This window comes from Hypanus sabinus, chromosome 5 (genome assembly GCF_030144855.1).
Source record: "Hypanus sabinus isolate sHypSab1 chromosome 5, sHypSab1.hap1, whole genome shotgun sequence".
Taxonomy (NCBI): domain Eukaryota; kingdom Metazoa; phylum Chordata; class Chondrichthyes; order Myliobatiformes; family Dasyatidae; genus Hypanus; species Hypanus sabinus.
Window position 1 is genome coordinate 35,578,554 of NC_082710.1, and position 27,070 is coordinate 35,605,623.

A 27,070-nucleotide genomic window follows, 5' to 3' on the forward strand; every position below is an offset into this window, starting at 1 on the left:
CTGATCCTGCGCAGTGGCCTCTCAATTGTGTTCACGTAAGAGCACTATGGTGACCACTGGATATTTCAATGTTTATTGATGTCAAGACATGGACGTGCAGAGTTAAATTTCCAAACTAACACAACATAAAACTTGAAAGGATAGTAAATTCCAATGAAGATAATAGTGGACAGGAGAAGGTTGCCTTTAGATTAGAAAGCGAGTAGATGAACTGTAATAGTAAAGTGAAAAAGTGCACTTTCACATGAAAACATATTAAATGGTTCAGTTTTAAGGGGTGCACAAGAATGGAAGGGCCTGTGTGTTTATAGCAACTTACTAAAAGCTTTGAAAATGTCCAGTCGCTTTGCATTAGAAGCTAGTATGCCAATGGACTTCCTAATTTTTGCACTTCCTGCATATATACTTTGTGATGTGAAAGCTTTATGAAAGCTACCCATAGATGTTTCTTAGATTCCAACAAGTTTATGGATTATATATAAAAAGTATTTCAAATAGTTATTTTTCTTCTGAGCCCCCTGTTAACAGCCCATCACCGTCCTGCACATTTGACCATAAGTCATTTCTTCTGGATTGTGACAGAGAACACTCGATAAATGCACTCCTTGCACATGTGCATTCACACACACAAACAATGCCTTGTCATTCTGCTGCCGTTGCACTGCACTGAGTTTCCTTACCCTACCTTCTCTCTACCTTAACAGTGATAAGAGTTCTTCTTGTCCTCACCCACCACCCCAATGAGCCTCCACACCCAACATGTTATCCTGTATAACTTCAGTCATCTCCAAAGGGATGCTACCACCAAATACACCAAATTTTTAATCCTGCCTCCCGTCCCCACTTTCCACAGGGATCGCTTCCCCCGTGATTCCCTTGTCCATTTGTCCCTCCCCACTGATCTCCCTCTAGGCACTTATCCCTGCAAGCGGTCAAAGTGCTACACCTGCCCATTCACATCCTCCCTCACCTCCATTCAGGGCCCCTCCAGGTGAAGCAACACTTCTGCTGCAAATCTGCTGGGGTGCTCCCAATGCAGCTTCCTCTTCATTGGTGAGCCCCATTGCAAACCGGGGGACCACTTTGTTGAGCACCTCCACTCCATCCGCCAAAAACAGAACTTCCTGGTTGCCAAACATATTAATTCTGATCCCTATTCCCCTTCTGACAAATCGGTCCATGGTTTCCTCTTACGCCTAGATGAGGTCATCCTCAGGATGTAGGAGCAACACCTTATATTCTGTCCAGGTAGTCTCCAACCTGATGGTATGAATATAGATTTCTTTTTCCAGTTAAAAAAAAATTCCCTCTCCCTCTCCTCTTTCCCACTCTGGCCTCTTCCGCTTCTGGTGGCAGAAGATTCTCTTGTTGATCTTGGGCAGAGGGAGTACTGGTAGCAAATCTTGTTGAATGAAGGGGTTTCCAGTATGTAAGGTCCAGTTTGCTGTCGAGTTGAACTGAACCTGTGACGAATTTGGATGTTTGATGGAGTGATGTTGTGAACTTGTTTGAAAATGGAGATTAACCGTAGTTTAGTACGTCGGTTTTCAAGTGGTTCCCACTGACGGTTAGAGAACATGTTGGTGACACTGGATTTCCTGCTGTAGACGTTTAGAACAAAGTGAGCAGCACGGCGTTGGATTTTTTTCGATGGACTTCTTGTTGTTAGCTTGGTGGGGATCCCATATGACCATGCAATACTCAAGCTTTGGACGGATGAATGTCTTGTATGCCATGACCTTGATGGATTTACTACATGAGTGATGATTTCTTCGCAGGATACCCAGCATTTTGTTTGCTTTGGCTGTAATCTGATTGATGTGACATGCCCAGTTAAGATCCTTGCTAATTCCAACACCAAGATATGCGTGGTGGGTGACTGGTTCAAGAATCTTTCTTTTCATGTTATATGTCGTGTTGATTGGTTTAATTTGTGACTGACATGCATAGCATAACATTTAGATGAGTTGAAGGACGTTTGCCATTGAGGCTCCCGTTGACATAATGAATATCGTTTTGCAGCAGCTGAGCATCTTGGTCATTTTTTTATCTCATGGTAGATTATGCAGTCATCAGCAGAGAGTCTGACATTGGACTTGACAATATTTGACAATCCAGCATGTTGTGCATGTTGCCTCTTCTCACCTGCCCATCATCTTCCCTTTTTCCTATGGACCACTCTCCTATCAGATTCCTTCTTCTCTAGCCCTTATCTTTCCCACCCACCTGAATTCACCTGTCACCTTCTAGCTATCTTCCTTCTCTTCCCCTCATCCTTTTTATTCTGGCATCTTCCCCCTTCCTTTCCAGTCTTGATGAACAATCTCGGCTGAAACTTCAACTGCTTATTCATTTCTGTAGATGCTCCCTGACTTGCTGAGCTCCTCCAGCATGTTGTGGGAGTTGCTTTGCATTTCCAGCATCTGCAGACTTTCTCATGTTTATGATTTGCAACCCCATTCTCCTGTCTTCTCCCAGTGACCTTTAACATCCTTACTAATTAAGAACCTATCATTGGCTTTAAACATACCCAATGACTTGGCCTCCACACCCATCTGTAGCAATGAATTCCACAGATTCAACATCCTCTGGCCAAACAAATTTCTCCTCCTCATCCCTTTTTTAAAGGGCGTCCTTCTATTATGAGACTGTGTCCTCTTGACTTTAGCTTCTCTCATTCAAACTGCAGGGCGAACTCTTTCATATTACAATCACTGCCAGCTAAGGATTCCTTTACTTTATAAGCTCCATAATCAAATCTGATTCATTAGACCAAGGGTTAGCAACTTTTTTGCCTCTGCGGGCCAGATCGCATATTAATGAGCAGACAGTGGGCCAGATAAATGCCATAAAAAAAACTTGAAATATGGCAATTATCCATTTAAATACATTTAGTTATGTTTTGCCTCAAATTAATGAATAACTAATGCATGCTAGAAAATCATTTGTGCTTAACCAAGGATGCCAATTAGTAATCAAAGAACTCAGTTTAGTTGCAATTTATTTCAATCAAGGCATCTTTTGAATTTATGAAAAGAACACAAAGAATCTTTAAACATAAAACATAAGAACAAGATGCATTGAATGGTGGTAAATTGTACAATAAAAAAGGAAATCTTAATCCAAACAGTCGATAAATCAATGTGAAACTTGATGCTATTTGTTTCTTGAAAGCTTCTCAATATTGGGTGTCAGACTTGTTAATGCCAAGAGCAACACATTATCCAGATGGGCATCAGTGAATCTTGTTCTGAAATGGTTCCTGGTGTGCTTCATTTTTGAAAATTATTGCTCACACAGACAAGTGCTGCCAAACAATGATGCCATCTTTTTTGCATGATCCACTAAGTTAGGATACTTCCCTCTTGGATGAATATATTTTCTATAGAAGTCAAGCACTGAAACATCTTCAAAATGAAATTTCAATCTCAGTATATCGTCACACTGCATCTCAATCAATTCCATTTGAAAAATTTCTGATGCAGTGTCCACTTCCACATCAAATGGAGTAGCACAGGTACTTCCCTCATCTTCACTGCTTTTCCTGGCAAAAAAAAGACGTTTGTTCTCCTAGCTTTCATTCGCTTAACTTCATCTTTCCTTGCTTGCCTGGTAAACTTGTTAAAATTTCCACTATGGCAGGTCTCGTAATGTCGCCTGATATTTGCCACCTTCTTCACAGCAACATTTTCTAGGCATACGAGACAAACTGGTTTCCCAGCTTGCTTGATGAAGTAATCTAGTGTCCAAGTGTCTTGGAAATTTCAGCACTCAGTGTCTACCTTGTTTTGCATTCATTGCCATTGGAATATTTTTCTTCAATTTTATTTTGAAACTTGAGTTATTCAACAAGTATCGTAACACATGTAAATATCTGGATATTTAGCGTGGATTTCTTGTTAAAACACAGAGACGCTGTTTCTGTTTACAAATTTGAATGATCCCATCTGAAAACCTGCATGTGCACGGAGAATATCTAATACATATTAATAAGGTAGTCTGCCTTCCCATCATTCATATATACCAGTGTTTGGTTTGAAACAAAATGGAAGCTGGGGCCAGTGTAACAAGACACCACACATGTCCATCAGTGTGGTCGCGTGAAACCTTAGACAATACCCAATCCACAATTATCATTTTACTGGTGGGCTCAACCACAAGCTTCTTTTAAAAATCCATCTCATAGGCAATCTACAAATTTTACCTGTAGGACCCAGCACTAACCTGATTTCTCCAATACCTGCATATTAAGATGCCCTATGACTATTGTAATATTGCCCTTTTTACATGCTTTTCTACGTACCGTCGTAATTTGTACCCCACATCTTTGCTACTATTCAAAGACCCTTATATAACACCCATCAGGGTCTTTTTATCATTGCACTTTCTTAAATCTACCCACAAGGATTCTATGTTCTATCATTTTTTTTACTAACAGAGGCACTAACGGGCCTACCTGCCCGTGCTTTACAAAAGGTACTCCTAGATGTTAAGCTCCCAACTATGATCTTCTTTCAGTCACAACTCAGTGATGCCCATAACGTCATACCCTACCAATCTGTTAACTGTGCTACAAGATCTTCTACCTTATACCATATACTGCATGCATTTAAATATAACACATTCCATCCTGTATTCACCCTTTTCAATTTTGCCATTTTACCAGAAGTTAAGTTCTCAAATTTTTATCCCCTTCTACACTACAAACTACATCTCCTTGTATACTAACTGCCCCATCACTCAGGTTACCACTCCCCTGCCAAATTAGTTGAAACCCTCCACAACAGCTCTAACAAAACTGCCCTCAGGATATTGGACCTCTAAAGTTCAGGTGTAACCCACCCTTTTTAAACAAGTCATACCTTCCTGAGAACAGATGCAAACGATCCATAAATCTGAAATTCTGCTACCCCCCCTCCCCCAGCACAATTCCTCAGTCACACATTCATCCGCTAAATCATCCTATTCTTACACTCACTTGTGCGTGGCAAAGGGAGCAAACCAGAGATTACAACACTTGAGGTCTTGCTTTTCAGTTTCCTATCTAACTCTCAATATTCTCTTTTCAGGACCTCATCCCTTTTCCTACCTATGTCATTGGTTCCAACATGTACCAAGACTTCTGGCTGTTCACCCTCTAGAATGCTGTGGACCCGATTGGAGACGTCCCTGACTCTGGCACCTGGGAGGCAACAACCATCCGGGTGCCTCTTTTATATTCACAAAGTCTCATGTCTGCATAGAAACATGGAAAACCTAAAGCACAATACAGGTCCTTTGGCCCACAAAGCTGTGTCGAACATGTCCTTATCTGAGAAATTACCTAAGGTTACCCATAGCCGTCTATTTTTCTGAGCTCCATGTACCTGTCCAGGAGTCTCTTAAAAGACCCTATTGTATCTGCCTCCACCAACATTGCTAACAGCCCATCCCATGCACTCACCACTCTCTGCGTAAAAATCTTACCCCTGATATCTCCTCTGTACCTACTTCCAAGCACCTTAAAACTGTGCCTTCTCATGCTAGCCATTTCAGCCCTGGGAAAAAGCCTCCGACTTTCCACACAATCAATGCCTCTCATTATCTTATACACCTCTATCAGGTCACCTGTCATCCTCTGTCGCTTCAAGGGAAAAAGGCTGAGTTCACTCAACCTATTCTCAAAAGGCATACTCCCCAATCTAGGCAACATCCTTGTAAATCTCTTCTGCACCCTTTCTATGGTTTCCACATCCTTCCTGTAGTGAGGCAACCAGAAATGAGAACAGTACTCCAAGTGGGGTCTGACCAAGGTCTTATATAGCTGCAACATTACCTCTCGGCTCCTAAACTTGATCCCATGATTAATGAAGGCCAATGCACCATATGCTTTCTTAACCAGAGTCAACCTGCGCAGCAGCTTTGAGCGTCCTGTGGACTCGGATCCTAAGTTCCCTCTGATCCTAAACACAGCCAAGAGTCTTACCATTAATACTATATTCTGTCATTATATTTGAGCTATCAAAATGAACCACCTTACACTTTTCTGGGTTGAACTCCATCTGCCACTTCTCAGTCCATTTTTGCATCCTATCAATGTCCTGCTGTAACCTCTGACAGCCCTCCACACTATCCACAACACTCCCAACTTTTGTGTCATCAGCAAATTTACTAACCCATCCCTCCACTTCTTCATCCAGGTCATTTATAAAACCCACGAAGAGTAGGGGTCCAAGAACAGATCCCTGAGGCATACCACTGGTGACTGACCTCCAAGCAGAATATGACTCATCTACAACCACTCTTTGCCTTCTGTGGGCAAGCCAGTTCTGGATCCACAAAACAACTTCCCCTTGGATCCCATGCCTCCTCACTTTCTCAATAAGCCTTGCATAGGGTAAATTCATTCACATCTACTGCTCTACCATCAACGTGTTTAGTCACAAAGGCATGACCTGCCTTTCACAAAGCCATGCTGATTATTCCTGATCATATTATGCCTCTCCAAATGTTCATAAATCCTACCTCTCAGAATCTTCTCCATCAACTTACTGAAGTAAGACTCACTGATTTATAATTTCCTGGGCTATCTCTACTCCCTTTCTTGAATAATGGAACAGCATCCACAACCCTCCAATCCTCCACAACTTCTCCCATCGATATTGATGATACAAAGATCTCACCAGAGGCTCAGTAAGCTCCTCCTTCACCTACCACAGTAGCCTAGGGTACTTCTTGTCTGGTCCCGGTGACTTATACAACTTGATGCTTTCCAAAAGCTCCTGCACATCCTCTTTCTTAATATCTTCATGCTCAAGCTTTTCAGTCTGCTGTAAGTCATCCCTACAATCGCCAAGTTCCTTTTCCGTAGTGAATACTGAAGCAAAGTATTCATTAAGTACCTCTGCTATCTCCTCCGGTTCCATACACATTTTTTCACTGTCACAGCTGATTGGTCCTATTCTCTCACATCTTATCCTCTTGCTCTTAACACACTTGTAGGATGCCTTGTGGTTTTCCTTATCCTGACTGCCAAGGCCTTCTCATTGCCCATTCTGGCTTTCCTAATTTCTTTCTTGATCTCCTTCCTGCTAGCCTTATAATCTTCTAGCTCTGTATCATTACCTAGCTTTTTGTACCTTTCGTAAGTTCTTCTTTTTTTCTAGACTAGATTTACAACAGCGTTTGTACACCACGGTTCCTGTACCCTACCATCCTTTCCCTGTCTCATTGGAACGTACCTATGCAAAACTCCACACAAATATCCCCTGAACATTTGGCACATTTCTTCCGTACATTTTCCTGAGAACATCTGCTTCCAATTTATGTTTCCAGGCTATCCTGCCTGATAGCCTCATATTTTCCCTTATTCTAATTAAACGCTTTCCTAACTTGTCTGTTCCTATCCGTCTCCTACTTAACTAAGGAATTCCTCTTCTTCCCCCACTTTTGAGTTAGAGCCAGCCTCAGTGCCAGAGACCTGATTGCTGCAGCTTTCTCCTGATAGGTCAACAGTATGCAGAAGTATGTATTTCAGAAGCATGTGTCTTCTAAGTAATTAATCCCATTCTTCTGGCCTTCACATGACCTTGTTAACATTCTTATTATAAAGGATTTATCCAATCCTTCTCAAAGTGAAGGATACAAGGTTTTTAACACCCTTTGACAATAATTTGTTATTTGAGGCTTTATTGCTGGACTCAAAAGATATTGAATGCCAGTGAGTTTGGTTCTTCAAACTGAGACCAGATGCATGTCTGTTCAATGAAACTGTAAGTAGTGCAGGAGACAGTGGCTGCACCCACCATGATCCAGGCCATAATTTTTTTTTAATTACCTAGCTTTGCAATAAAACATCATGTTTAAAAAGGCATAAGTTTCTTAACACCTTAACACAACCATTTTACAGTTCATTATTAAATATCCAATATATATATTATACAGCCACACACACACACACACACACACACAAGCAAAAGTTTGGGCACCCCAAGAGATTTGAACTCTCAGATAACTTTTACCAAGGTCTCAGACCTTAATTAGCTTGTTCAGGCTATGGCTTGTTCACAATCATCGTTAGGAAAGGCCAGGTCATACAATTTTCAAAGTGTTATAAATACGCTGACTCCTCAAACCTTGTCCCAACAATCAGCAGCCATGGGGTCCTCTAAGCAGCTGCCTAGCACTCTGAAAATTAAAAGAAATGATGCCCATAAAGCGGGAAAAGGCTATAAGAAGATAGCAAAGTGTTTTCAGGTAGCTGCTTCCTCAATTAGTAATGTAATTAAGAAATGGCAGTTAACAGGAACAGTGGAGGTCAAGTTGAGGTCTGGAAGACCAAGAAAACTTTTCACGAGAACTGATCGTAAGATTGCTAGAAAGGCAAATCAAAGCCCCCATTTGACTGCAAAAGACCTTCAGGAAGATTTAGCAGACTCTGGAGTGGTGGTGCAGTGTTCTACTGTGCAGTGACACATGCACAAATATGACCTTTAGGGAAGAGTCATCAGAAGAAAACCTTTCCTGCGTCCTCACCACAAAATTCAGCGTCAGAAGTTTGTAAAGGAAAATCTAACCAGCTTGATGCATTTTGGAAACAAGTCCTATGGACTGATGAAGTTAAAATAGAACTGTTTGACCGCAATGAGCAAGTTTGGAGAAAAAAGGGTGCAGAATTTCATGAAAAGAACACCTGTCCAACTGTTAAGCACAGGGGTGGATCAATCATGCTTTGGGCTTGTGTTGCAGTCAGTGGCACGGGGAACACTACACTGGTAGAGGGAAGAATGAATTCAATTAAATACCAGCAAATTCTAGAAGCAAACATCACACCGTCTCTTAAAAAGCTGAAGATGAAAAGAGGATGGCTTCTACAACAGGATAATTGATCCTAAGCACACCTCAAAATCCACAAATGACTACCTCAAGAGGCATAAGCTGAAGGTTCTGGAACGGCCCTCACAGTCCCCTGACCATCATTGAAAATCTGTGGATAGACCTCAAAAAAGCAGTGCATGCAAGACGGCCCAAGAATCTCACAGAACTAGAAGTCATTTGCAAGGAAGAATGGGCGAAAATCCCCCAAACAAGAATTGAAAGACTCTTAGCTGGATACAGAAAGTGTTTACAAGCTGTGATACTTTCCAAAGGGGGTGTTACTAAGTACTAACCATGCAGTGTGCCCAAACCTTTGCTTCGGGCCCTTTGTTTTGCTAGTTTGAAACTGTAAAAGATGGAAATAAAAAAGTAATCTTGCTTAAAAAATCATAGAAATGTGTCTTCTTTAACTTAATGCCCTTTGGAAATCAAGTCATCTCTCACTCACTTAGCTAGTCACAGTAAGAAATTTAGACCAGGGGTGCGTGTGCGTGTGCGTGTGCGTGTGCGTGTGCGTGTATATATATATATACACACACACACACACACACGCTGACCTACATATAAAAATAATATTCACAGATCAAGAGATGATGTACTTACTTGGTTCTGTGTATATCTCCTGAAAATCTCCTGCTGTCATAGAAAAGTTAGCATGAGGAGGAAGACTGTGAGAATCAACATCAGGAAAATGTACTGGTCGAATCTGATCAGCTGATCGCTTATTGTTACTAAACTGATGGATCCAAGGATAGATAGTCATTGTATTAACTCCAGAACATCTAAAAGAAAATTGATAAATTATATGAGCATACTCATAAAAAATGAAATTCTGGTACCCTAAAACAAACATGACAACAGGGAATACACAGCAAGAACCTATGAAGGATGTCATTAAACCCTTTTGAGGCTGCTCCACTAATTCATGTAGATTATGACTAATGCAGTACATTAAGGTCGTATGGAAACACCAATGCCTTTGAATGGAAAATCCTCCAAAAAGTAGAGGATACGGCCCAGTATATCACGGGTAAAGCCCACTGACACATCTACATGAAACACTGTCACAGGAAAACACCATCCAGGACTTACTGTCTGAAGATACGTAAGTCTCAGGACTCACACCGTCAGGTTCAGTTAGTTACTACACCTCAATCATCAGGCTCTTGAATCAAAGGGGATAACCACTCAACTTCACTTGCTACATTACTGAAATGGACCAATGGACTCACTTTCAGGGACTCATCATCTGATGAGCCTGATCCACTCATCCCTTCAATTCCTTTTGAAGCCAAAAATCTGTGTTCATGATTCTAAGTAACCACAACGCTCCAGCACAAAAATTCTCAAGGTTTTCACAGAAAATTCTCAAGATTTTCAATACATGGAGGAAAGTAATTCTTCATCAGTCCTCATCACTCACCTCTAAATCTGAGATATCACTCTCTCAGCATCTACTCTCCTATCTCCATCTTTTTATCTTTTGTGAACATAACTCAAACTCTGAGTTGGACAATCAATGTCAGGGCTGCATAAATGGAGCTAACTTTTAGAAACATAGAAAATAGGTGCAGAAGTAGGCCATTCGGCCCTTCAAGCCTGCACCGCCATTCAGTATGATCATGGCTGATCATCCAACTCAGAACCTTGTACCTGCTTTCTCTCCATACCCCCGATCCCTTTAACCACAAGGGCCATATCTAACTCCCTCTTAAATATAGCCAATGAACTGGCCTCAACTGTTTCCTGTGGCAAAGAGTTCCACAGATACACCACTCTGTGTGAAGAAGTTTTTCCTCATCTCAGTCCTAAAAGGCTTCCCCTTTATCCTTAAACTGTGACACCTCGTTCTGGACTCCCCCAATATTGGAAACAATCTTCCTGCATCTAGCCTGTCCAATCCTGTTAGAATTTCATACATTTCAATAAGATCCCCCCCTTAATCTTCTAAATTCCAGCAAGTATAAGCCTAGTCGATCCAGTCTTTCTTCATATGAAAGTCCTGCCATCCCAGGAATCAATTTGGTGAACCTTCTTTGTACTCCCTCTATGGCAAGAATGTCTTTCCTCAGATTAGGGGACCAAAACTGCACACAATACTCCAGCTGTGGTCTCACCAAGGCCTTGTACAACTGCAGTAGAACCTCCCTGCTCCTGTACTCGAATCCTTTTGCTATGAATGCAAAATACCATTTGCCTTTTTCACCACCTGCTGTAACTCCACGCCCACTTTCAATGACTGGTGTACAATGACACCAAGGTCTTGTTGCACCACCCCTTTTCCTAATCGGCCACCATTCAGATAATAATCTGTTTTCCTGTTCTTGCAACCAAAGTGGATAACCTCACATTTATCCACATTAAACTGCATCTGCCATGGATTTGCCCACTTACCTAACCTTTCCAAGTCACCCTGCATCCTTCTCACAGCTAACACTGCCGCCCAGCTTTGTGTCATCTGCAAACTTGGAGGTGCTGCATTTAATTCCCTCGTCTAAATCATTAATATATATTGTAAACAACTGAGGTCCCAGCACTGAGCCTTGCAGTACCCCACTAGTCACCGCCTGCCAATCTGGAAAGGTCCTGTTTATTCCCACTCTTTGCTTCCTGTTTGCCAACCAATTCTCTATCCACATCAATACCATGCCCACAATACCGTGTGCTTTAAGTTTGCACACTAATCTCCTGTGTGGGACCTTGTCAAAAGCCTTTTGAAAATCCAAATATACCACATCCACTGGTTCTCCCCAACCACTCTACTAGTTACATCCTCAAAAAATTCTATAAGATTCGTCAAACATGATTTTCCTTTCACAAATCCATGCTGACTTTGTCCGATGATTTCACCTCTTTCCAAATGTGCTGTTATCTCATCTTTGATAACCCACTCTAACATTTTCCCCACCACTGATGTCAGGCTAACCGGTCTATAATTCCCCAGTTTCTCTCTCCCTCCTTTTTTAAAAAGTGGGGTTACATTAGCCACCCTCCAATCCTCAGGAACTAATCCAGAATCTAAGGAGTTTTGAAAAATTATCACTAATGCATCCACTATTTCTTGGGCTACTTCCTTAAGCACTCTGGGATGCAGACCATCTGGCCCTGGGGATTTATCTGTCTTTAATCCCTTCAATTTACCTAACACCACTTCCCTACTAACATGTATTTCCCTCAGTTCAGTTCCTCCATCTCACTAGACCCTCGGTCCCCTACTATTTCCGGAAGATTATTCATGTCCTCCTTAGTAAAGACAAAACCAAAGTAGTTCTTCAATTGGTCTGCCAAGTTCCCCATGATCAGTTCACCTGTTTCTGACTGTAAGGGACCTACATTTGGCACTGCTTGCAAGAGGATTCGAGTACAGGAGCAGAGAGGTTCTACTGCAGTTGTACCAATCTTTTTCTTTTCACATATCTATAAAAGCTTTTACAGTCAGTTTTTATGTTCCCTGCCAGCTTTCTCTCATAATCTTTTTTCCCTTTCCTAATTAAGCCCTTTGTCCTCCTCTGCTGGACTCTGAATTTCTCCCAGTCCTCAGGTGTGCCACTTTTTCTGGCTAATTTGTATGTTTCTTCCTTGGAATTGATACTACCCCTAATTTCCCTTGTCAGCCACAGGTACACTACCTTCCCTGGTTTATTCTTTTGCCAAACTGGGATGAACACTTGTTGTAGTTCATCCATGTGATTTTTAAATGCTTGCCATTGCATATCCACCTTCAACCCTTTAAGTATCATTTGCCAGTCTATCTTAGCTAATTCATGTCTCATACCTTCAAAGTTTAATAAGGACAATGTTTGATATTTTAAAGGGAAAGCTTTGTGGCAGTTTCTCTGAGTTGAGGTGTGCCCAATCAGCAAGAGGCAGAGTGTAAGAAGAACTAACACTCAGTCACGTCCGCATTCAAGATTTAAAAAGCAGTTTTACGGCAATTTTCTTTGAGTTGGACAATCAGTGTTAAGGGTGCCTAAAAAGTTAGCTTTCAATCAGGACGGTGATTGAGATTTTAAATGCAGAGCTTCATGGCAGTTTCTCTGAGTTGACGAGCAATCAATCAACAAGAAGGATTCAGTAGAAAGGGCCATGTGCAAGTGGAATGGCCATTCTTTAGAGAGTGCCAGTGTTTAAAGTTGCTATGGCTCATCTGGTTTATGCGAGATTAGGCTTGGGTGAGTTAAATTACTCTCTTTGTGTTCTTATTTGTTCATTCCTCATCTGTCAGGGCATAGTAGTTCAGTGAGGATGGCTCCAGCAGTGTTTTGTACTATGTGTGGGATGTGGGAAGTCTGGGAGACCTCTAGGGTCTCAGATGAACATGTCTGTCAAGTGAGAGAGCTGAAGCTCGATAAACTTTGATTTATATGGGAGAGTAAGGAGGTGATACACAGGAGCTACAGGGAAGTAGTCACCCCTAGATTGCAGGAGACAGGTAACTGGGTGACTGTCAGAAGGAGGAATGGGCCATTTACCTTAATATTAAGTATGCAACTTTAGATGCTATTGAGGGGTATGGCCTACCAGGGGTTGCCAGTGACCGGGTCTCTGGCACTGAGTCTGGTCCTGCGGCTTAGAAGAGCACAGAGGTGAAGTGGACTGCAGTGATGAAAGCAGATTCCATAGTCAGAGAAACAGAGAGATGAGGTTCTGTGGGTGTGACAGAGACACCCAGATGACAATAAGACCATTAGTATAGGAGCAGAATAATGCCATTAGGCTCATTGAGAGTGCTCAAACATTTCATCATGGCTGATCCAATTTCCTATCTGCCATAATCTCCTGCCTTCTCCCCATATCCCTTCATGCCCTGACCAATCAAGAATATATGGTATGTTGCCTCCCAGATGCCAGGATCAGGGATGTCTCGGATCGGGTCTCAAGGGCGAGCATGAGCAGTGAGAAGGCTTGGTACCTATTGGCAACAATAACATAGGTAGACAAGGTGAGGGGTCCTGAAGAGGGATTTTAGAAAGCTAGACTGAAGGCTAAACAACAGGACCTGCAGGGTAATAATCTCTGGATTGCTGCCCATGCCACGTGATTGTGAGGGTAAGAATTTGGCAGGTGAATGCATGGCTGAGGAAGTGGTGCAGCAGGCAGTGGTTCAGATTTATGGATCATTGAGATCTTTTCTGGGGAAGGCATGACATGTACAAAAGGGACAGGTTACATCTGAACCCAAGGGGGTCCAATATCCTTGCAGGCAGGTTAGCTAGCGTTGTTCACGAGGGTTTCAATTAATTTGGCAGGGGTATGGGAACTGAAGTGATAGTGCTGAAGATAAGGCAGTTGGTTTACAAACAGAGGCAATGTGTAGTGAGAAGAGGCTGTATTAGGGCAAAACAGCAGTCAACAGAATGGGTTGTAATGTAAAAGGTGGATAAAATCAAAAAAGGTGAAGACAGGTGATTTATTTGAATGCACAGAGGATACGGAATAAGGCAGATGAGCTTGTAGAGCAGTTACAGATTGGCACGTATGATGCTGTAGGCATCACTGAATCAAGGCTGAACGAAAATTATAAGAATACACATTGTATCAAAAGGAGAGGCAGGAAGGCAGAGGGGTGCCATTGCTCTGTTGGTAAAAAATGGACTCAAAGTCATTTGAAAGAGGTTACATAGGTTTGAGCTAAGATACTGCAAGGGTAAAAAGACCCTGATGGCAGTTGTATATAGACCACTAAATAGTAGTAAGGATGTCATCTACAAACGGGAGATGGAAAACGCATGCTGAAAGGGAAATGCTACAATAGTTTTGAGGGATTTCAATATGCAGGTAGATTAGGAAAATCAAGTTGCTGCTGTATTCCAAGAGGCTTATTCTATAAAGCCTGGGTGATGGCTTTTTAGAGCAGGTCATGGTTGAGCCCACTAGGGGATCAGCTATTCTGGATGGGAGGGTTGTGCAATGAACCACAATTGATTAGAGACCTCAAGGTGAAAGAATCCTTAGGGGAAAGTAATCATATTATGATCAAATTCACACTGAAATTTCAGGCAAAGTTAAATTCAGATGTACCAGAATTGATTGGAAAATAAAACTGACAGGAATGATGTCTGAGCAGTAATGGCTAGAAATCTGGAAGCAATCCAGAAGGCACAGGATATATACATCCCAATGAGGAAGAAGAATTCTAAAAGAAAGATGACATAACCGTGGCTAACAATAGAAGTCAAAGTCATCATAAAAGCCAAAGAGAGGGCATATAATAGAGCAAAAATTAGTGGGAAGTTGGAGGATTGGGAAGCTTTTAAAACCAACAGAAAGCAACTAAAAATCATTAAGAAGGCAAAGATGGAACAACAAAGTAAGCTAGCCAATAATCTTAAAAAGGACACCAAAAGTTTCTTCAGAAATAAAATGTAAAAGAGAGGCAAGAGCAGATACCAGACTGCCGGAAAACAATGCTGTACAGGCAATAATAGGGGACAATGAAATGGCAGGCAAACTGAATTTAAGTATTTTGCATCAGGCTTCACTGCGGAAGACACTAGCAGTATGGTGGAAATTCCAGGGGTAGGGGTTATGAAATGTGTGAAGTTAACATGAATAAGGAGCAGGTTCTTGCGAAACAGAAAGGTCAGAAGGTGGGTAAGTCACCTAGACCAGATGGTGTACACCCCAGGGTTCTGAAAGAGGTGGCTGAAGAGATTCTGGAGGCATCATTAGTGATCTTTCAAGAATCACTAGATTCTGGAATGGTACCAGAAGACTGGAAGATCTCAGATGTTATTCTGAGAAAGGAGAGAGTCAGAAGAAAGTAAGTTATAGGCCAGTTAGTCTGATGTCAATGGTTGGGAAGATATTGGAGTCGACTGTTAAGGGTAAGGTCTCAGTGTACTTGGAGTTAAAGGTTAAAGTCTGTCCCGAGTCTCATAGGCTCATCAGGCTGGTGCTTATGCCGGTTTCCATGAAGCCACTGAGAGTACAAGAATCCCCTCCAGGTAGGACGCCAGTCTATTGCGAGGTTAACCCCCAGCATTTTGCCGGTACCCATTTTCAGCTGGGTGGACTAGACCAATGTGTGGTTAAGTGCCTTGCTCAAGGACACAACACGCTACCTTGGCTGAGACTCAAACTCACTACCTTCAGATCGCTTGGCCATACGCCACATGGTAAATAGGCCAGTCAACATGGTTTCCTCAAGGGAATCTCCTGCCTGACAAATCTGTTGACATTCTTTGTAGAAATAACAAGCAGGATAGACAAAGGAGAATCGGTTGATGTTGTGTACTTGGATTTTCAGAAGGCTTGGATAAGGTGCCACATAAGGCTGCTTAACAAGCTACAAGCTCATGGTATTACAGGATAGATTTTATCTTGAATAAAGCAGTGGCTAACTGGCAGGAGGCAAAGAGTGGAAAAAAAAAATGGAGCCCTTTCTGGTTGGCTGCCAGTGACTAGTGTTTTCCACAGGGCTCTGTGTTGGGACCGATTCTTTTTGTTTAATGTCAATGATTTGGATGATGGAATTAATGGTTTTGATGCAAAGTTTGCAGACAATATGAAGATAGGTAGAGGAGCAGGTAGTTTTGAGAAAGTAGAGAGGATACAAAAGGATTTGGACAGATTGGTAGAATGGGGAAAGAAGTGGCAGATGGAATACAGTGTCAGGAAGTGTATGGTCATGCACTTTGGTAGAAGAAATGAAAGGGTTGACTGTTTTTTAATGGAGAGAAAATACAAAAAACTAAGGCTCAAAGGAATATGGGAGTCCTTGTGCAGGATTCCTTAAAGGTAAATTTACAGATTGAGTCTGCAGTGAGGAAGGTAATTATGACGTTAGCATTCATTTCAAGAGGACTAGAATATAAAAGCAAGGGTGTAATGTTAAGACTTTATAAAGCACAAATAAGGCTTCACTTGCCCCTTTTCTTAGAAAGGATGTGCTGAAACTGGATAGGGTTCAAAGGAGGTTCATGGAAATGATTTCAGAATTGAATGACTTGTCATATGAAGAACATTTGATGGCTCCGGGCCTGTATTCACTAGAATTCAGAAGAATGAGGGATGACCTCATTGAAACCTATCAAATGGTGTAAAACCTTGATAGAGTGGATGTGGAGAGGATGTTTCCTCTGGTGGGAGAGTCTAACCAGAAGACACAGCCTCCGAATACAGGGATGTCCTTTTATAACACAGATGAGGAGGAACTTCTTTAGCCAGAGAGTGGTGAATCTGTGGAATTCGTTGCACTGGCAGCTGTGGAGTCCAAGTCTTTACAGATTCTTGATTACTCAGGGCATGAAGGGATATGGGTTAAGGCATATGGGGCTGAGAGGGAAAATGGATCAGCCATGATGAAATGGCGGAGCAAACCTGAAGGGCCAAATGACCTAATTCTGCTCCTGTATCTCATGGTCATTCTCTCTTTCTTCCCCAGGGACTGATCCAGTAAAACCACAAGTACTACCTCAAAGGGAAGTACATCTTTCCTTAGTTTTGGAAACCAAAAATGCACATAATTCCCTCCAAGTGTGCTCTCACCAAAATTCTGCAGAATTGTATCAAAATACACTTAATTTTTATGCCAACTGTCTTATTACTTGTGTTTTTGTTTCTTTAACCAGCAAAACAAGATCCATATCAATATTTATTAGTTTCTTACATTAAAAAAAAACTCTTTTCCTCCCACTTCAGCTTTTCCTCATTTTATATTTCATCTCTATATTCTTGTCCACTTGCCTAAATTGCCTATGTCTCTTTACAGATTTTTGTCATTTCAAAAATTACTCTCCCATACAGCTTTGTATGAATAGCAAATTTAAGGAATAAACAGAGTAACTTTGTCTGGCAGGTCTTTGAATTACGAGAATATGCATAGAGAGAAGATATACAAAATGAGTACCCTTTCATTGAAAAAGTGACCAGAGAGGAGTAATGAATAACTGTAGATACTCAGTAAGAATACTGAACATTTAGATTTTTGGCTATGAGAAGAATTGAGATAAGGCAGAAAAGTGACTGCTTCTTATACATAATCTTATTGAGTTGTTGTAGCAGCCTTAAGTGTGCATTCCAGCAATTTCTGTTTTCTGTTTCTAAAACAAATCCTTTATAATTATTTTAAATTGGAATAATACTTTAATATCATGTACTATAAACAAAGAGGATTCAAGTTCTGCAGTTATACTCTACCTGTTGAGTACAAAATGTGAACAGAAGAGCATATATAGACTCCATTCATTACCCTGGCAACTATAACCCAGTCGAGCAATCTCCCAGGCCAGTCTTCCAAGTCCTGCTCCCGGTACAAGAATATTCAAATCAGCAGGATTGCTTCATTGAAAAAAGCAAAATGAAACAATTAATTTGATGCGCAAGGACTAAGCTGGGAAATGAAATATTCTATTAGTAGCATTTCAAATGGTTTGCATGGATTGTCCTTCAACTTGTTAATCTCACTGAATCTTAAACAGCAACAATTAATCTTACTGATCTTATTTTCAAATCTATGGTAGACAATGACTTGTTTGACAATGTATGCTCCAAAAGTTTCTGTGCAAGTGGCTAACACATATTTCATACCACTACTAATAGCTCCTCCTGGTAGGTGACTACATATACACAGAAGTGTTAAGTTGCTCATTTTAATAAACTGTACTTTTGGTCAAAAGACACGAAATTTTGAAACATTACTAAAAATTCAGTTATTGACTGTGCAGCACAGAAATATCACGACATATTCTATTAATGTTATTATGCTCGATGGAGTTAGTGCTATGCACAACATCATGAATTGGTAGGCCCATTTCCCATTCTATACAATTACGGCTAATTTTCCTTATTTGGAGTGCAAAACACATTAAATCTGGAGGTTCCTATAAAAGCTCTCGTTAGCAAAAATTACAAATGGCATAAACTCAAACACAAGATGCTAAGGAGAAGGGAAGTTACACTCAGGTTTGTATGCTAAAGTAAATATTGCCTTAGCACAGTATCTTTCCAGAATGATAACTGAATCACATTACAATGATTTTTTTTTAATTCAATTTCAAAAACAATTAAACAAGTTCAAAAACAAATCTCTCTCTCAACTTGCTTAAGTTCAACTATATTTTAGTTCAAGTATGTAGAACCAATAATATACCATTCTGCTCGAGGGAACTGCTTTATGATTTCTTCAATGATCGGCCGATAACAGGCATCCCGCTCAGCCTTGCCATCTTCACTCCAGTCTCTTACAAACTGCTTAATGGTGGACTTGAGTTTGTCCATATCAAAGGTGGATGCTGGTTTTAATCGTCCCAAGTCAGTCTATTATAACCAAAAATAATCACATTAACAGATGGGAGAAAGGCTCATGGAAATTAATAATCCATTAAGAAAGACCTGTTGCAAAAATATTTATATTTCTCTTCTTGAAATATTTGCTCTGTCCAGCTCATTATGTTAATTCATTAGAATTACACGGAAGTTATAAATCAATTATTCACCTTTCTGATCATCCTCTGCATTAAATTTTCAAATGAATTCTTGCTCCTATGTTTGTATCTGCTTTTCCATATCTCCATTTTCTCTCCATCAACTACCCAATGAACCTATTCCTGAACTCTGACATAGCCTTGCTTTCACCAGTTGATATGCAAATGAATGCTGTATTCTTCCTCAAATTGTGGCACAGAATTCTTCAGTTAACCCAAAATATCAAATGGGACATTGTCTTCCTATTCCTTACCATACAAAGCAATAATTCAACACTGCTTGGGACTACACTAAATGGCAATCTAAATTACATATGGGACTGAGAATCAATCTACAGTCTTCTAAGTAAAGGCAGAAGACTTTTCTAAGATTAATGGCAGCCTACGTAGTTACTCTGCATACGAGAACCTGCTGCATCCAGTCTTGAATTTTTTGCTTTTAAATGTGTATACTGTACAGCAATCACTGAGAAAGTCTATTTTGTTATTTTTTTCATAATCTCAGATGTCTCTATTTTACCTCTATAGTATTATCTTAAGCAAAATATTCCTAAATTTCAGTACCTCGTTATATTTCCTCATGCACCCAGTGAAATATATCCCCTTCAACGTTAACACATTTGCTTCATGGAGCCCAAACCTATATGCAATGCTTCATCTTGGTTCTTAAAAAGGTTTTAGAAAGATTCATTATTGTTCCTCAATTTTTATATTCCATCCCATTTTTATAACCACTGACATTCCAATAGTTTGAATAACTAAGTGACTTTTCTTGCGCTTTTAGGTGCTGTTTCTGAATGCAAACCAGAACCACTCCCTGCCTAATACCTCAAGATTTCCCTGTCTTCAACTCTACAAAAGGTGGTTCATTTATCATGCAAAATAGCTAAATGTATACAAATGGTGAAATAACATTACCCTGCTAAACTTGCTTTGATGAACCTGAGCTCAACACCTTATTTAAATATATATTAAATCAAGAAATATGCAGCAAAGGTTGATAATCATCATGTACTGTCCACCCAAGTTCATTTTCCAGCTGGGCTCACAACTTAGCACTGAAGAAATGAAGTTCATTTTCATGTTGTCCCATGATGGGATACAAAGGTCATTCTAATTGTCATGCCAGTTGAAATAATTTAATGAGAATCTCAAAACTTGCAACTTGTCAGTTTAATGCTACACTATTTACCCACTGAGAAACAATAATTAATGATTTTATTAAAATTGATAGAACTTCAGAGACGAGAAATAAAGCCTCCGTGGCATTTGAATTAAAGCCTATTATCTAACTTTAGAGTTTGGGTGACATCAGTTAACTATATCATAAGGTCACAATATTTAATAAAATTGTAAAGGACAAAGAGTCTTATTTTAATATTGTACAACTATACTAACCAAGTTAGAAAGGAATACCAAAACAAAATATTGCAAAATTAAATAACTTGAATAAAATCAGCAAGGGTTATACTCAATATGGCAGGCAGCATATGTGGAAAAATAAAGTTAAATTTTCAGGTTGATGACCATTTATTAGCACTTTTATCACAGCTAATTCTGATGACAGGTTATTGACTTGAAACATTAATTCTGTCTCTCCACAAATGGTGCCTGACCTACATTATACTCTGCTTTTATACCAAAATACTGCACAAAGTTTGCCGAGGATAATTTTGATCATACATGCATATACGTACTTAGACCTGCTAAGAACACGGGACACAAGTTAAAAATGCAAGCAAATCCAATTATTTGAAGGCAACATAGAGGTCAGTTTTCAAAAAGTTACATTTATGCTTCACTTACCTCCATGTCAATGAATCCATATTCTTTATTTTCAAACATATGATTGCAGTTGTTTATGATTTCTTTTAGTATTTCATAGTTATGTTCAATACACTCTCTTAATTTTTTCACATGAGGAAGAAAATTAGGAAGCAGCTTCCGATGAGCTGCTGGAAGTGACCGGAATTGCTTTTCAGAACGAGTTACCCTCTCATGTGCATATATCCTGTAATGTGAAATTGCATCATAAATAAGCTTAAAAATTTTGAACATATTTGCATTGACAAAATCGCTTAACTTACAAATTATAATGCTCTTGATGCTTTTAACTTACATCTAAGTTTTAAATATTTTTTATGAAGTCTTTACTTATAATGATCACATTTCAAAGCATAAATTTATGGTTACAAGTTTCCTTATTTGACTATATTGCACTAAGAAATGAAAAAAATATGCTTAAAACACAATAGAATCCATTAATTGTTGTGCACTACATATTAGGTTGAAGTTCATTCCAAATTTGGAAGAAATAAGTAATTAGCTGTCAGAATCAAGTACCTATGACAGCCTTTTCTAAACCCAACTTATAACAGTCGAGCAGGAAATATCGAAAGTGGTGCTGGAAAATGTGAAATCCCAAAAGGGGATCATTACAGAGAGAACTACGGGTACATGTGCAGTTTGTTGAAAGTGTCAAGTGGCAAAAAAGGTTAAGAAAGAGGTTAAAAAAAAAGTACGGACAAGGACACCACAACAAGTTGTATAAAACACTGCCTCAGGTACAAATGAAGTGTTGTTTACAGTCTGGGAACTATACTTTTGGAAAGGTATACTAGCTTTGGAGACATCAGGATAGAAGGTGAGATTGTTTTCCTTGGAACAGAGTAAGTTGAGAAAAGATCTGATGAATGTGTTTAAATTCATGAAAGGTAAAGAAAGACAGAATGATAAGAATGAAGTGAGTGGAAAAATTCAAAGGTGACAGGAGAAAAATTATTTCTGAGTCATAAAAACATTAGTATAGAGGTTGGCCTTTGGCCCACCATCCAAACAGAGCATCAGCTGCCTATTTACAATAATGTTACATTGATCCCTTTCTTTCAATTCTCCCCACATTCTCATCAATTCCCCCCTCAGATTCTAGGTCTGAGCCGCACTCTAGATACAAAAGCCAATTAATCTACCAACATGCATGCACTTGGGAGGGAACCACAACTCCTAGAGGAAATCCATATGGTCACCAGAAGAACATGCAAACCTCACTCAGACAGGACCCAAGATCAAGATTGAACCAACACCTCTGTGGCTCTACTGACTAAACTAGTGTGCTTCACAGAGAGAGGTCAGGATCTATGATATAGTGGTAGTAATCACAGGGAGTTGGATAGAGAGCTAATGGAGATCCAAGAGATTGTGTCCTCTTTCTATATTGTAGCTGTGTTCTAGCTGCTCAATGATTATGCTTTTTTAATTAATCAGAGGAAAAAAAGACAAAATTATAACAAAAGTTATACAAAAAAAGGAAGAATTATGAACAGAACTATAAAATTTTATGAGTTTACAGGTAAAATTATGTCAAAGACCTATCAATCTATTGTAGTTTAGTGATTTTGAACAGTTTCATTCAACACTGATTCTTTTTTTAAAAATGACTGACTGCATCATGCTCTTATGTTCTGAAAACTATGCCAACCATGCACTTGGCTTTAACAATTCTCAGATCAATGCCAATCACATGTTTATGCATACACAGTAGAAAATGATTGCAATAATGCAACCAGTATAACTTAAGCTAAATAAAGTCTTCTTACATACTATATGGCAAAAAATTACTTTAGATTTTGTCAGCCAAATGATAAAATAACTTATTTATTTGAACATTCATCACAATCCAAACACAAAAGTTTGCTAATCACCCTAAACTTGTGTACTCTTATCATTAGCTCTAAACCATTTACTCCAACACCTTAGGTAACTTAAGCATGGTTCCCAGATTCTCTTAAGCCTTCTCTGCTTTAAGCAGAGTACCTCCAGATTCTGTTTCTGGTCTGTGTAAACGTAATGCGTCCATTCATGTTCCACAGTTCTATACCCTGTCAAAAGCTTTCAACTATTTCCAAGGGTATGGTGCCCTGCCCAAAGCAAGCACTAACATTTTACATAAGTTTAGTTCAGTGCATTGGTAAATCCAAATAGAATGTTTCCCACTTCTATGTTAATGGAAAAAATATTTCAACCCATCTGCACAAAGTATTCATATTTTAGTTAAAATCCTGCAAACTAACAGGAAACATTATTTTCGATAAGTAAATGAAGTCTAAATTCACAGCCCAATATGTCCAAATGAAATTGCAATTCATCATCTTGACAGTGACGATGAACAGAAAACTTCTTGTAATGATGAACCAATTTATTTCTGCAATTCAGCCTTATGCTAACTATTATTTCTAAAAGATACCTTCTGGATAGCACATTTCCTTTTGAAAAACATATTTCTCTTGCTGAATGACATCATATAAATTTTAAAATATGCACATTGTAAACAGTTCAACAAATCTAAATACAAGGAATACTAAACAGGCTAGAAAGATAACCACGAACCACAATGAATTTTCCAACATTCTAATTTGAAACTCATATCAACTGTGAATCACTTCTGACGTGTATAAAATTCACATTTCACTTTCCTCACTGTTGAACGCACATTAGTTACATTTCATTGCTTTCATATAACCCTACTCCCGAAGACTTACAAGCTGATAGGTTAACTGACTGTGTAAATTGACCCAAGAATGTATGTGAGTGGTAGAATTTAGGGACAAAGGGAATATGGGCAAATTAAAACAGGATATGTACAAACACGAGGAAATCTGCAGACGCTGGAAAGTCAAACAACACGCACAAAATCCTGGTGGAACGCAGCAGGCCAGGCAGCATCTATAGGAAAAATAACTGTCGACGTTTCGGGCCGAGACCCTTCGTTGTTAGAAGTTGGCACCAACTTGTTGGGCTAATAGTCTATGACTCCATAATTATTAAAAGCAAATAACATAAAACAAGCAACTGGTACCTGAAACGCCTGAAGTATTTGTTGTGTTAATATAAATGACACTACCATAAAAATACCAAAGGGCATCGACATTTATCAAAATTCAGCATTATACTCTTGTGTATGTGTCACTAAATACTTTAATATGCTGCTGCCACAATACACAATTTTAGATAACTTTAGACACATTAGCAAGTAATGATGATGTGATAATAGGTTCAAAGCAACCAGAGATGGGTTTAGAAACAGCATATTCAATGAAAAGGACCCTTTTCTTGAATAGAACAACAAACATACCTAAGGTGAGATAAACAAATCTCTTATCATTTAATTGAAATTTGTGCCTGATCACCTGCATGATATTCAGCTCCATTGTTTAACTAGGGGTAGAGTTTATTTAATAGTTACATTTAAAATACTGAGTGTAGAACTTAACAGAAAATGGCCAGACACTTAAGAAAAGGATAGCATAAGAATTAAGTTGGAAAAAACATAACTGATAATTGATTTGTGCCTTTCTACCACAAAGCTGCAACACTGCAAGGATTTTCACTACGTGAATGGATTTCAGATGAGTCAGTAACAATAAACCTGATGTTGATCTGCTAATCACATTTAAAAGACACCATGAAAGGACAATAATTAACTTGCATTTTTTGAAGAATATTTAAACTACAAGTGTTATACAACATATCTGAAAGACCAACAAAATATGCTTTTGGGTTATTTTCAGAACAGTTATATCATTAAAATTGCAACTACAGTTCAAGTTTTAGAATCCATGTAATATGCTTTCTTAAAGATTTTATTTCAGCAACTTATTACTTTGAATAGTTATAAACACAGCAATATAGAATTCTTGTTTACAAATCCATGCAAAATCTTCACTTGAAAACTTAGATGTCAAGTCAGACTGTGCTACTGGGCACTGCTCCTGTGATTTTAATGTCCTTCACTTGAACAAACTGGATACAGTTTAATGAAATCAAGCATTATTATTCTTCATATGGATGGGGATATTGTAATTACAAAACTCAAAGAATGTCAAGCACGTCAGTGATCTCACAAAGCCTAGTTTTCCACTATCCATGCACTATCTCCTCACTAAAGCCAATTCATAATCCAAGTGTATGTCTGACAGCTAGTTTAAGCATGAAACATCAGCGTTCTACTGATACTTCATGTCATCTGCATATCTTTCCTTAGTGCTTTTGCACGATAAATAATCCATGAGTAGAACTTCATGCCTCGATCTTAATTTGTGATTTATAGTCAAATTTTCCTAGTTATGTCTGTTGCTACTGTCCACACCATTTACATAGATTGATCTTGGAGATAGGTCATTATTACAGGAAAGTAGTAAGAAAATCTAACCACAATTTATCAACTATTTTGATTCTTATTTCAAGTAGGCTGCTGTGCAGAGGTTATGCAACACTAAGGAAGGCTGTTTTCAATATGCTAATACCTTATATTCTTGCATTTAATACTGGTGATTTCCATTGGAGAAATACATTAGTCAATATTTTGCATTACAGCTTCTCTATGGTACTTAATCTTGACTGTATTCTAGCCTAGTAGAGATATCCTCTTTCCCTACCCTACTCCATTTATATTTTCTTTTGTAGCTAACAATGATAAAAGGTCACTGATCCAAACACAAATCATGGAAAAATTATATTTCAAGAAAACTGGACCATCCCAGATGGAGAAAATGAACAAACACAGCGAGAACTTCATTAATGTGATGAGAGTACCTTAAGCTACCCATTCAGGAAGTATTCCGAATCTTATCCATTCTCCGAGTGATTTTTATTTTCATTTCAACTCTGACCTTTTATCAATTATTTCAAATTAATGCTCTCTGATTTTCAATTCCTAGGAGAATAGGTTCTTTCTATTTAAGCATATCAATTTTTCACACCTCAATGTACTCAATCTTTCCTCTTCACTAAAATTTTCCAATGTTGGCAATACCCTTATGAATCTTCAGTGATCCTCTCTAGGGTACTGATATCCTATCAGCAATTTGGCGATTATGATACTGCACAAGTCTCAAGCTGTGGCCTAAATAGCATATGAACAATTCCAGGATAATCTCTGTACTTTTAAATTATGCGATTTTGCTAATAAAAAACACCAGATGATAATTTTCAACTATTTCTTTGACCTGTTCTGATAACTTTTCAGGATCTGTCAATACTTATTTCAAATCTGCTTCGCCAAGAGTCCTATTTAGTATTTTCTTTCCATGCTATACCTCACCAAATGCAAAATCTCAAACATCCCCAAATTATGTTCAATTTGCAACATTCCTCCCTAACTTCACTCCATTTTTATCTGAGCAGTGTTGCTCCGTCCATAAATGGTGTCTGATCATTGTGTTTCTATCATTTTCTACCTTTTTCTCTCTCCAATTTCTTGCAGTTTCAAATTCAATGTTCATAATTTTGATGGGAGCACTAGCACCCTGGAACTATTAGTTCAGATTGAGTCATTCAATTTTAAAATATATAAATTTGAACATATTCTCAGCATTACAGACTCAATATTTAAAATCAATGCTATTTAAGCAATTTTATTAGATTTAGTTTGCATAGTTTTAGTGCATGCAAAAATACTTATTTTGACTTCTCTAAATAGCTCTTTTCATAGCTAGTTAATATTATTTTCCAGTGTATGGTGGAATGGTAATGGAGTATATGCAAAATCTCATTTCACAAGACATCAGTTTATTGTAATGGATACTATTAAGGCAGAATATTAAAATTAATTTATTTCAAAATCTTTCCCTGATTTCTCATCTCCAAATGTACTATTTTACTGACAGGAATTTTGCATTGAATTACCTGTCTCCTTTTGCTAATTTCCATAACATACAGTATGTGTAAAGGAATTTTTTGGAGAATTGATGGGATCCATTAACTGTGGAATCTATAGCAAAAGGAGAATT

The 27,070-nt window shown here is 38.9% G+C and overlaps 2 protein-coding genes across 3 annotated transcripts in view; both read right to left on the bottom strand.

The window, feature by feature from the left end:
- carnmt1 (carnosine N-methyltransferase 1) overlaps positions 1 to 27,070 on the bottom strand; it is a 47,649-nt gene that overhangs the window by 19,134 nt on the left and 1,445 nt on the right. For both annotated transcript variants that reach the window (XM_059969720.1, XM_059969722.1), the window contains exons 2-5: positions 21,090 to 21,294; positions 18,950 to 19,116; positions 17,998 to 18,138; positions 9,460 to 9,638 (exon numbers count right to left, since the gene is read on the bottom strand). In XM_059969720.1, the coding sequence (XP_059825703.1) occupies positions 9,460 to 9,638; positions 17,998 to 18,138; positions 18,950 to 19,116; positions 21,090 to 21,294 (692 nt within the window). The remainder of the gene's footprint in view (positions 1 to 9,459; positions 9,639 to 17,997; positions 18,139 to 18,949; positions 19,117 to 21,089; positions 21,295 to 27,070) is intronic.
- Positions 21,160 to 27,070, bottom strand: part of LOC132394055 (nicotinamide riboside kinase 1-like) — a 47,749-nt gene continuing 41,838 nt past the window's right edge. The window contains exon 8 of the mRNA XM_059969725.1: positions 21,160 to 21,294. Coding sequence (XP_059825708.1) covers positions 21,272 to 21,294 — 23 coding nt within the window. The 3' untranslated portion in view covers positions 21,160 to 21,271. The remainder of the gene's footprint in view (positions 21,295 to 27,070) is intronic.